This window comes from Aquila chrysaetos, chromosome 8 (assembly GCF_900496995.4).
Source record: "Aquila chrysaetos chrysaetos chromosome 8, bAquChr1.4, whole genome shotgun sequence".
NCBI classification, from domain to species: domain Eukaryota; kingdom Metazoa; phylum Chordata; class Aves; order Accipitriformes; family Accipitridae; genus Aquila; species Aquila chrysaetos.
The window spans coordinates 37005870-37018151 of NC_044011.1; the positions used below are offsets into that span (position 1 = coordinate 37005870).

Below are 12282 nucleotides of genomic sequence, written 5' to 3' on the forward strand. Positions count from 1 at the left end.
TAAGTCATAGAGCCAGTCTGCCTTAGCAGTAAGGCTTCAACAAGCTGGGGAGGGCAAGATGCAAAAATCGGACAGATGATAGTCAAGAACGATCAGTGGCTAATAATTTTGTGGTATCTTGTGGTATTTTATGGTATGTATGGTTTAGGTATGTCATTTGTCACTTGTTAGGAAAGCTGTGAAAATTATCCCCCATATAATCTTCAGTACCCCTCCACCTGCAGCACAGGGAATAAAAAGTAAAGGGACTTCTGAGCTGCAAGGGTTGGGCTTACCTGCACCGTTATCTCTTCACCTTATTCCATGAGGTAGCAAAGCAGGGCTACAGAGAGCAGTGTGAGATGTTCACGATGGAAACAGAGATGAGGCAGGTGGTGTAGTATCTTAAAATAATAGAATAGTCTTGCAGGGATTACGGTGGAGTCCTAGGGATGTTTTCTAGGTTTGCCTTCTGTCTGTTTTGAATGGGTTTTTTTTTAATTTTTTTTAGGTGTTGAAGAGGAGTGCGTTTGCACCAATGCCACAGGTGGATGGAGGATTACATCAATGGTCCTGCCACTGAGTGCTGGTAAGCAATCCTGCTTGTGCTGCACATATGAGGAAAAAGGTCCCAGCTCTCTCTTTCACCAGTTAGCTGGCTGCTGGGCTGACAGCAATCTAAAGAAGAGGAAACCAGTTCTGTTTTCATGACAGTTGGCATACATGACTCCTCGTGCTTGCTGATGAAAGGTGGGTTTGCACAGAGTGCAAAGAGATCTCTCCGTAAATGGAGGTGGTAGGGGAGCGTAAGTCCTACTCTGTTTCTCATAATTTGCACTGGTGGAAAACCGGAGAGTCAGCACCATGGGACAAAGGGGGAAGAGGCAATTTCAAAGCGCTTCCGGGGTTTGCGGGCACTGATTCTGTCCTGCGGTGTGATTGGTGCAGATTCCTTTGGTTTGAATAGCTCTTTGGTTATTGTCAACTCTAAGCACGGTGCTTCATGGGTATACCAAGTACAGCATCCTGAAGTTTAATCAGTGCTGTCAAATTGACTTAAAAACATCATTAATTATGTGCTAATAAATGCTGACAACAGGTCGTTGTCAATTCCTATTTAAAATTAGTTTAGGTTTAGTGTTAGAAAAATGTTTTCATTCATTACGAAAGCTGTCCCTGAACCTTGGTTCCAAGAATCAAACATGCTACATGCTGCAGTGTGGGGTTTTTCCTTTTTACTCAGAAGCAGCAAAGGGAGGGTGAAAACCATGTACTGCTCTAGCTGGATCTTTTCCTTTCCAAAATACATTGCAGAAGAGTTTTATTTGCTGATATCTCCTTATGTTTGTTTCATGTTTCCCCTTTCGGCAACAAATAGTTGGTATTAGTCTTATTTTGTCGCAGGAGAGCTAATTCCTTTTCAGACTATGTGTTTCAAATGTGCTGTCCCCTGTGCTGTACACAGACATTCTGCCTTCCTGGGTCTGTGATCTTCTGCTGGTAAGTTGTTTGGGTTTGCTCATCTTATCAGCAAGTCCAGATCGTGCTATGCTAAATGATGGTTCTTACCTGGCTTGTATTTTCCGTCACAGTCTGTTGATTATCCTTGAATGTGAAAATTAGATCAGCTGAATTTTTTTTTTTTTTTCAAATGCAATAAATAAAATTATTAAGTGGCAGTAGGTAATGACAAGGGCTATGCGGAGGTAGCACTGATTTAATTTGAAATGAGTCAGGGTGATTGTGTCAAGTGACAATTTCCTAAGTCTAAATAATAACATACAGAACTTTTTTGCGTATTCTTCAGAGATTTATGATAACAGCATTTAAATACAGCTCACACCAATTATTTAACAGTGGAGACTGACATGCTCAGCTGGCTCTTTTTTGTCTGGTTGTATATGTTCATCTGTAATTATAAAAGATTTTAAAGTCTGATCTCTTCTACCAGTTCCTGAAACCAAATGACGTAGCAGCGTGGATTTGCAATTGCATCTCTCAGATGGCTACATTAAGTAAATCTTTAATCTTGTCTCACTAAACCACAGAAAGCAGCTGTTACCTGTGCACTGTCATGGTTTGTGTTGTTGTTACGTGTACACAGTGTGTGTTCCCACCTTAAGCTGTACTAGAACTGAGAATCTGAACTACAACCTTACCTTTGAATGACATCGCTTTTCACTGCAATGATCTGAAAAAGACAGTTAGGACATGTAATGTGACTCAAGCTCTTCTTCCTTTCAGGTGACATCCACAGCATTTTAAGAAATGCTGGAAATAGCTGAAGAAAATCGAGCACCCAGGAGGAAAAGGCTGTTTATCACTGCTTGGGTCTCAGCCCTTTGGATAACAGATTCTTTTATCGGACGGAATAACGCGCATGCTACAAACCCGCTAGTAACCTCTCCTGGGACTGATTCGTGACAAACCCCCATTGCAACACAGCAGCCTTTGCAGGAGGTAAACACAGAAAAGCTTTTATTTGACTACAGACTTTCTAGGCACAACCTTTACACATTCTCGTACCTCATTCCATCTCATACATATCCTGAGCAGATCCATTTTCTGCTCTCACAAGTGGTTCATTGGTTGTTTTTAAGACAGCTGCTAGCTGATGCCAGAACATTTTCTGTTTGTGCTCCTCAGGGCTCCACTTCAAGTAGGTTTTCCTCTTCAGCAGTTTCCTGAGTTTGCTGAACTTCTGTGGCACACTGTTGGGCGGGAGGTCTTCCAGCACAATCATGATGAGGGAATCCTGATTTTCATTCAGGACCCGGTGTTCAGCAAAATACAGTTCGTACTGACACCAGCAACTGTTTACAAAACTGGGAGAGAGAACAAAAAGGACTTTATGGCTGTTTTCTATGCAGTAAAAAATGTTACCAAGTACTGGATGCCCCGGTTTGAAATCCCTCTCGTGGTAACATATCTTGAATCCATCAGTTTCCAGTTTTTCCAGTAGATTCTCTTTCGTCCAGTTTGCGTCTTGTTCGCTGTATGAAATGAAGACATCAAAGGGCTTGTTTTCTGGCCTCTTCTCGTACTGCTTCCTCTTCGCCATACACCAGTACCAACCCATTCTCACGTACCACAGCCCATCGAACCGCCAGCATAAGCCGGTTAACACCAAAACAGCCAGGATGGCAACACAAGCTGTAATAGCCATCTGGATGCCCAGGGAACAGTGCAGAAGCGTGAGGTTACTGCTCTCCACCAACGAGCCCCTTCTGTCTGGTGGAAAGCTGCACCTGAGGTTTCCTTTGCCATTTATCTGCAGATGGGGGTTGTGGATATAGACATTCACGAACCAGTACAAGTCACAGTTACAAAAAAAATGCTTACCTTGAACAGTCAAAACACTCAAACTCGTTAACTGGCCAAAAGTGTCCTCCACTATGGTAGTAATGGCATTGTCGCTAATGTCTAACTCGATCAGAGAAGCTGGGAGAGAGCCACGCTGTAGAAAGGAGATCTTATTCCCTGATAAATTAAAATATTTCAGGATTGGAAGAGATTTCCCAAAGTGATCAGGGAGTTCTGAAATGAGGTTATGACTACTGTCCAGATTAGCGAGCGCGGAAAGGTGGCTGGCGGGTTCCAGTCTGGTGATTAAGTTTCCAGAAACATTAAGATGTTCGAGTTTCTCCAGGGCGTCAGTCAATGACAACATGTTCAACTTATTTTTACTAATATCACATTTTGTTAAAGTCGACGGGAAATACTCAGGATGCATATCCGTAATTTTATTATTTTGAATATTAAATATTGTTAAGTTGGAGACAGATTTAAAACTAGGCGGTATTATTTTAATATCGCTGTTGCTTATGTCGAGATGCTGCAGGGAGGCAGGTAAGACAGGAAGCACAGAAATCCGGTTGCTGCTGAGATCCAAAAATAATAGTTCTTCCATTGTGCCAGCAAACCACTCTGGCAGTTCTACAATGGAGCAGTTGGACATTTTCAGGTGTTTCACTTTCTTCGGAAGGCTTTCAATGGGTGTACCAGCCTGGTTTCTGACAAATGAAATGGCATTAATATGTACAGTTCCAGGGGGAAATTTTGGAGCTGCATTAGTGATTTCTGGCCGTACAGTATATATGAAGTGATTTCCTTGAACATACATGTGTTCTAAGTCAAACATCTTTTTAGCAAAATTTGGGGGTATTTGACTTATATTGGTGAAGGACAAATCAATTACCTTGATGGTTGATGGGAGACACAGTGTATCTAAGCTGTTTATGGGATTGTTGCTAATATTTAAAAACAGAAGCTTGCTGAATGGGAAGTTACAGATCGCCTCAACATCTAGAATGTTAATTGTTAATTTGTTGTAACTGGCATCAACGGACTGCAGGTTTTTCATTGGCATAAACAGGACGAACAGTGACAGAAGATCCATTTCCAGGTCACTGTGACTAATGTCAAGCTCCAAAATACCATCCAGCTGAGCTTGGCAGAGACCCGGATCCAGTTTTAACATCAGCTCTTCCTCGGAGAGTTTGCTGTTTGACAGGTCGAGTATCCCTTTTATTGGTGCTCCACAGAAATCAGGCTTTAATGTGGCTGTTGGAGAGACTGTTACATTTTTCTCTGCTCTTCGAAGAAGATTCTCTGTACTTCGTCTGAGCCTCGGATTAACATTTTGCAGGATGAATGGACCTCCCAAATGTGGCAGCTCCTCGGCGGATACAGAAGGCTCCAGAGCAGCCTCTGAGGGTTTGTCAAAATACTTAAAAAGCCGCAAAGACCCTGAGGCTTTGCTAGTGGGTAAGAGCTTCAGGTGGGGCGGAAGACCTGGTACAAGAAGCTTCTTATTGTTAAATGATAAATTCACAGAAACAAGACTGAGCAGACTCTCAAATGCACCAGGTTCAATGTCCTTAATCTGATTGTAGGAAAGGTCTAAAACTTCCAGCGCGTCAAAACCTTCCAAGTCTCTCTTGGTTATTTTTTCAATTACATTATGTGAGAAATTGAGAGCTCTTGCCATTTTTGGAGCTTGTGCTTCTGATACAGAAGAGAGGTTTAAGTAGGAGTAGTTATAAAATGGGAAGGCATAGGCTGTAGGTGTTCTCAGAGTGAGGAATCCATTTGCTCTACTGAGTAAGAAAGAAATGAAGTAGAAATGAAGGGTTCTGGTAAGGATCCTCATCCTGGAGAAAAGAAATGTAAAATCCATCATCATAATATGCTCTATATTGATGAATACCCTTAAAAAAAAATAAATCCTAGTTTACTTGCAAGTACAGAAATTGTTTCATTAGTTGTATCCATGAATCCCTTTTTATCTACATAAAAAAAATACATCTTGTTTCATTACTATTTTCAAGAGACAATGCTAAAAGATGGTGTTGGGGAATGATTTGAAGGATGCTATTCATTTCAGGTCATTATAGATAAAGTCTGAATGATTTATTTTCTTTTTTATTTTTTATTCCTTCCCCCCTACCCCAGGCAGGAAGTGAGCAACCTTTGCAGTAGCATCTTTCCGCTGCATAATCTGAAATACACTTTTGTAACTGCTGCCTGGGACTCGGGTTCTATGTCTCTCATCCTGGCACACAACCACCGGGTAAGTCTGACCTGTCCAAAACCTGTTCAGCCCCTTCAGTAGCGTATTCAAGAGTAACGTGGCAGGGAGCTCCGTGTAACTGCGTGAGCACGTATCTTCTTGTGATCCCATCCCCTTGGTGGTTTGCCCTCTGCCAAGAATTTACTAGTGACCATTTCTTTAGCCTTACCTGTCGGAGTAAGGAAAAGAGGAAGTTTGCTTTGAAGTCGAGTGTCAGAGGCTTGTATGAGGCAGCCTGCACCAGGAGAGGTCACTGCCCATGCATCGTTCGTCTTCGGAGACCTCCCATTGCCTGGTCATGCCACTGCCCAGCTCCTCTCCTGTCTGTCTATCACTACTTTCCTGACAACTCCAGCCCAGGTCTTGTATTTATTACCTGGAAAGGCAGGTGCAGACCTTCAGGTGAGCAACCTGGTGTCACCACAGTCCCCCTTGTTGCCGACCAGACTTGGACTGTCAAGTTTAACTGAAGGGACCCCCAACGACTTCCTGGCTCTGTCCCTCAGACCCTCCGCTGCCAGCAGGACCCCCACCAGACCACCTCGCATCCCTCCCTCACGCCTCGCACCGAGCAGCGATAACCCGCAGCCGGGACCCAACGCACCACAGAGGTAACCGAGCCCCCAGGGCGTTAAAAGCATTGCAGATCGAAGGCTGGAAGACAGCTAACATCTCCCTCATACTTCCAGTGACCCTCCCTGTCCCTCTTACCCCCCTTTTACCTGCTCTCCTTAGTGCTGCTCCCTCGCTGGTACCTGCTGCCACTGCCGTCGCCTTTTGTAGTGCCAGGAGGGGTGTGGGGTGGGATGGGAACCGCCCAGGAACCACCCGGCCCCGCCTGGACTGGCGGCATCCGCAGCCCTGCTCCCCTCTGCCAGGCTGGCGGAGGAGGCTTGCGACAGAGTTGCTTCTTCCCTGGTGAAATCGGTAAAGTATTCCCCATCGCACCGGTACCAGGAGCTGCTCAGCCCGTTATTGCTGAGGTGAAAATCAAAGGTGGAAGTTGCTTGTTTTAATGCTTACATGCTGTGAACGGTGTCGTCCCAAGGTATCTGCTGGCTTTGCTCCTGCCTGAGCATCGCAGGGAAGGTCTGGAAGCACCAAGCGTGACCGCAGGGTTATAAAACTGATTTACTCCTGTAATGTGATTTGTTGTGGGGTGTGTTTCCTGAGATGGTGAGGTTTTCGTATTGGGTCTCTATTATGTGTGAATAGGAGGTCTGGCGTGCCAGAAGTCCCTCTGCAAACGGAGCGATCGTACCTTTTGCGCACTTTAAGAGGGGAAAAAAAAATAACAGGAGATTTTCTCAGTGTTTGTAGTGCTGCCCTGAAAGATGTGCTCTTTGTCTGCAGCTAGTTCAATTCGGGGTCCCAACAGAAGGGAAGTCAGCAGATTGCACAAGGTGTAGAGCCCTGTCATCTGCTCCACTTTTTCCACTCTTGAGGTTTTTTTCCACTCTTTCGTAACTGCCAGTGACTGGAAAATCTTGCAGTAGTCCAGAGGCTCCCCTGTCCAGTCCTGGGGGGCTGGAAAACCCGAAGGTTGTTTGTGCTCCCTTTCTAGTCTGACTGGGCACCTTCCTGCCCCGGCAGGCTCTCGGAATTGCCCTGAAGTCATCCATTCTTCAGACAGATCCTAACTTGCTTTAGGGGAAGAGACAGGAAATTAAGAGCATTTTGGACATGTCGGGAAAGATTCTTGCTTCTGTTTTCAACTTGGGGTGACCCCCTGTAGACAGCCATTTCTCCCCGACGGGTCTTCCTTCCTTCATCTAAACACAGCTGTGCTGCTCCTGAAACTCAGCCTGTAGTTGTCTCTTTGGGAAGATGGAGCAGCCACATACTAGCACAGGGCCCATCAAACCGTGTCCCTTTGGCTGGCCGTGAGAGTAAATCACGCTTGGAAGTGACAAAGTGAAAAAGACTATTTTTCAGTACAAGAATGGTTATTCTACCAACATGCTGTGCTGGTATTATTCTAGCATTTGTTTCATCCAGCATGTGTTCTGTGTGTTCATTTATTCTCCTTTTTTGGGGTGTTTTGGTTTTTTTTTTTTTGGAAGGCAGCCTCTTATTTGGGGGATTGTGGAGGAGAGCAGCAGACAAGAAAGGTCTGTGTGAACGAGCAGGGAAAGTATGCACAATGTGACTGAGAGCAGAACCAAGGCAGGGTTGTGGTTCCCCGCAAGGACCCAATAAAGAGATTTCATTCCTGAACGAGGTTGTCTTCCACTTGTTCGCTGTCTCTCTGCAGGGGATATTTTTTTGTGCTGGAAATGTAATTTAAGGGAGGAGAGCTTAACCTGTGCAAGACCTGCTCAAATCCAGAGAGGATGAGCACCAGCCTTCAGGAGACCAGACCTCAAAGGAGCCTCTCTTATTAAGGTGGGCTTAGATTTGGGTGCTGGGTGAAAACTGTAAGTAGTTGTATCTGTATAGCTATACAAATAGGATACTTATGACCAGGAAATGCACTTGTCTGCCTCCACGCAGGGAGAGGGAATAATACCTCGCATTTCTTTACCACTTGAGAAAATCTTTCCGAGACCGATCGCCTTATTTCACCCCTTCAGCCAAGTGGAACTTCCCAGGGACTATCTCGCCTCGCAGATTGAGCCACTGACTCCTCTCAGCCGTGTCTATCAGCTGTGCAGATGTCTTACGTAAATATTCTCTCTGCTTTCTGATCCAGCCTTGCAGCTCATTAATAATTTGTGAGTTTAAATGACAAATTAAAAATAAGGTCTAGAATAAATCCTTATTGTCTGAGGTGTAGTGGCTGCAATATTTGAGCAGTGTCTTTCGAGTGGAAATGCAAATAAAGATGTAGCAATGATGACATGACTCTTCTATAGAAAATTCTGATTTCATTTTCTGATATTCAATCAGCAGGTCTTGGCAAGAAGCGAGCGCTGCCATTTTCACGCTGGTTTGGGTTGTGTAGGAACCAACCAACTCACATGTGAGTGTTAAGTGAGTTTTAAGCACTCCTGTGCAGGTGAGTTGGGGAGTTTAAGTGCCCGTTACTGACATTTGTTCTTTGTGTGGATAAATCCTGTGCTTTGGGACCTAAACCAGCTCATTCTTTGAACTCTTCCCATAGAAGTAAGTATCTTACCTAAGTGGCATGTTTCACTTTCCCAAATCTGCTTTACTTTGATGTAATTCCCTTTGACTAATTGCAGATTATATGAGTACCATTGCTGCAAATTTACTGTCTGCCATTCACATTATTTTCCATGTTGCTGATTCTTAAATGTACATGGAAGCAACTATACCTCTCAGGCTGAGAAGCAAACCTGCGCAGTATCTCGGGCATAAAACTCAGCAGACCAGCACAGAAATCCGCAGCCTTCCCGTTCTGCTTTGTGCTTTCCGCATACCAGAAGAGGCTGGTTTTTCCCCATTTTTGGTGCCGACAGGTTCCTGCACCTCAGGGCTTGTCTGGGAAAGGGTTGAAGCAGCAAGTTGCTTTCAATTGCACATTTCTTTTTAGATTCAAATGTGTTAGAACATAAAATTATGTTGGAATTAATTATTTCTAGCAGTATCAACTCATGTTCTGTTGTGCCCTGTGGGTTTTTTGCGTGCATCTTCCCTGCTCCCCTCACCCCCGCCTTGGTGGTTCTCTCCCAAATCAGCTGTTGGTCAAGGAGAGATCATAGAATCATAGAATCATTTAGGTTGGAAAAGACCTTCAAGATCATCGAGTCCAACCATCATCCATGCCGACTAGACCATGTTGTGGAGTACCTTGACTACGCACTTTTTGAATACCTCCAGGGATGGTGACTCAACTGCTTCCCTGGGCAGCCTGTTCCAATGTCTGACAAGCCTTTCGGTAAAGAAATTTTTCCTAATATCCAGCCTAAACCTCCCTTGCCACAACTTGAGGCCATTTTCTCTCGTCCTATCTCCAGCCACCTGACAGAAGAGACCAGCACCCACCTCGCTACAACCCCCCTTCAGGTAGTTGTAGAGAGCGATAGGGTCTCCCCTCAGCCTCCTTTTCTCCAGACTAAACAACCCCAGTTCCCTCAGCCGCTCCTCATAAGACTTGTGCTCCCTCACCAACTTGGTTGCCCTTAGATGGGAGGTGGGGGAAGAGAAAAGTGTGTTCTTTATCTTTGTGGATTTGTATACTTGTGGGTAGTTTGGATGCAGGGTAGGAGCATCTGTGAGCATGTTGCTTCCTGTGCAGGGGGAAGTAGAGGCTGAGTACAGATTTCATGGGTTTGGCAACAGTGTGGTTTGTTCTTAAAGCAGCAAAAGTTGGCATTTGTGGTGCACTGAGGAGCTGTGGCTGCTTAGTCAAAGACGTTGTGCTTCCCCATCACGCTGGGGACTTCCCTCCGGTGCGGAGAAGTGGAATTCTTTACATTCTGCGAAACAACTATTCTTATCTTTTCCTCTAATTACGACAACTGAGGGGTGTGCAGCAAGGTTTAATGTGGTGTGGTTTCTCTTCCCTTTAATATGACCAAGACTGACAGATGCTCAGGAAGTCTGACACCATTGCAACCTATGCTGCGTGTCTGCGTTCTGCTGTGGGGCACCATGGCACATATGTCCACGTCATCCCTGAGGCTTGAGCTCTCGGTGTTTGAGACCTCGGCACAGCACTGAGTCTGTGTCTATACTGCCTTTCTCAAGAGCAGCCAAGTAGATATGGGGCAGCCTCGATTGAAAATAAAACTATTGCAAGGGATTGCACAAATCTACTACTTCCACTTAACTGCCAGAGCCTTAATGAGAGGATTCATCCAGCCCATTGCAAAGGGAGCTTAGGAAAGCTAAGGCTAAACATGTTTTTATTTTTTTTTTACTGTATGTTGGCTTGGGATGCGTCTTCACTGCTGTGGACCCAAGCGTGTGACACTTCTGGCAGTCCAGAACTGGGATTAAGGCAGCTAAAGGGTAATGGTGCAGCTGGAGGAGCTGCTGCTGAAATGCTCATTGGAAGCTGGGTCGGCAGTATCCATTGTGCAACAAGTTGCTTGAGCGTGACCGAAGACAACCTTTGGCCACGATGGGGCCCAGATTCGTACCCTCTATTGCTCGATGCTTAATGAGAAGGTTGGTCCAGTTGACTGTTCAGGCAAGTAAAAGAACTTTAGAGAAACTAAGTTAAAGATCTTAGAGGCTGGAGAATACTGCTTTTAATGTCTTCTCTTTTCTAAAAGCTACTGGCTAAATACAGGAAGGATTAAGTAACTTTTTGCTTATTTATCTAATGCTTCACAAGAAGATTGGGAGGGAAAAACCTGGGTTGAAGACTCTTCCCCCTTTTTCAGTTTCCTCTGTCATATTGCTAAGCCCTCAGAAATAATGATATGATCAGGAACAATGACTTTGAAAAAGGCTGTATCATGCTGCTGTTTTGGTTTTCTTCGACTGAGACAATAAAATGGGTTCTATTGCAACAGTCTAGCAGTTTAACTTGGTACTTTGGGTAGTATTCAACTAGTCATATGCCAAATGGTTGGTGGATTTCCATCTGACATGTTAGGAAATTCCTGTACCTTGCACAACAGTTTTAGAAAGGAGGAAACGTACTGGGCTTACATACATGATCAAGATGCTGAACGTACACCGTTGCTACAGACCGAAAGAAACGCTGCCCGGCTTTTTGCCCCTTCCAGCACACGCATCATGACAGACCTTACCTTACCCAATGTTCTCAAGCTCGCTGTGGTGGAAACTTAACTGAGAGAGCGAGCATTCAGTAAGCTTTCTCAGCTGTAACCTCGCTGTTTCTGGACTCCTCAGCACAGGGCACATGCTGGCACAAGAACACACACATCATCTTGGTATGATTTGGAATAACTCAGCCCCAAAACAAGTCATCAGTGTCACAGCCGGTAAAAGCACCGAGATGACTTTCTGCCAGCCCTACACTGTTTTCCTGAGGGTAGGGTGGGTGTGTTGGCTATAAACCACTGATCTGCAAACTTTTTTCCTTGCCTATTTAAAAACTATTTTAGAAGTATAATGGAAATCTGCTTGAGATACTGGTGTCAAGTAATATTTCAGTTATCTTCTAGGAACGTATACTGCCAGCAGACTAAAACTGGATGTGCCTGCACCAAAGATCTTATTTGCAAGGTAGGCATGCTACCAAAAAATGGACCTCTGTCCTGGTGTTGTCTATTAAGAGGCAGGTGGATGCACCGAGTCTTTGTCGCTGAAAAGGAAACCATGCAGACACCACACAGAGCTCAATACAGGCAGAGGTCTAGCTAATATTGACAACTCTGCCACAAACAAAATGCAGAGCGTAGCTCACTAGTATCATACTTTAACATCCTTAGAAGCAAAACAGCAAGTCAGTAAGAATGTTCAACAAAATAAATATATTCAGATGAACCCTACAGCGTTAAAAAAAAAAGTCCTGGAAAGCAGCCCACGCTGGGGGAGGAAATAACAGTTGAAGGGGGGTAAGGTGAGGGGAGGAAGGACACTGATATTAGTACAGCTCCAAGCAATCAAACCGAGGTAATACTTGTGTTTGGACAAAGTAAGTTATGGCAGTAGAATAACTGTTAGTGTTGCAGTGGCTGCTGAAGGCTCCCGAGCGAGAAGCAGTGGTTCACTTTTTCATTCTTTTGGCAGTTGAACTCCTCCCTTGAAGCTGGACCTTGTTCGTTTTGCCTTTTTAAAGCTTGGTAATTTATACCTTAATGACGACAACGATGACTGTAGAATGTGTCATACACAAGTCAAACAAGAAG

General features: G+C 44.6%; 1 protein-coding gene and 1 long non-coding RNA gene across 4 annotated transcripts; one reads left to right on the plus strand and one right to left on the minus strand.

Annotated features, from left to right (window-relative positions):
- Positions 1-1865: 1865 nt before the first annotated feature.
- On the minus strand, positions 1866-6793 carry LOC115345221 (toll-like receptor 2). Of its 2 annotated transcripts, none has more exons than XM_030023679.2 (2): positions 6274-6793; positions 1866-5132 (listed from the first exon to the last, which is right to left on the minus strand). In XM_030023679.2, exons 1-2 carry the CDS (start codon positions 6492-6494, stop codon positions 2507-2509), a joined length of 2847 nt encoding a protein of 948 aa, XP_029879539.1. In that variant the 5' UTR covers positions 6495-6793; the 3' UTR covers positions 1866-2506. The 2 variants fall into 2 exon arrangements, with proteins under 2 accessions (XP_029879539.1, XP_029879540.1); XM_030023680.2 differs by lacking the exon at positions 6274-6793 and adding an exon at positions 5721-5821.
- Positions 4641-9378, plus strand: LOC115345223. 2 transcript variants are annotated; one of them, XR_003924759.2, is made up of 6 exons: positions 4641-4746; positions 5434-5551; positions 5936-6162; positions 7806-7936; positions 8045-8265; positions 8441-9378. It is a non-coding gene; the product is annotated as an uncharacterized LOC115345223 (long non-coding RNA). The 2 variants fall into 2 exon arrangements; XR_005933069.1 differs by having other exon boundaries at positions 5434-6162.
- Positions 9379-12282: the final 2904 nt, after the last annotated feature.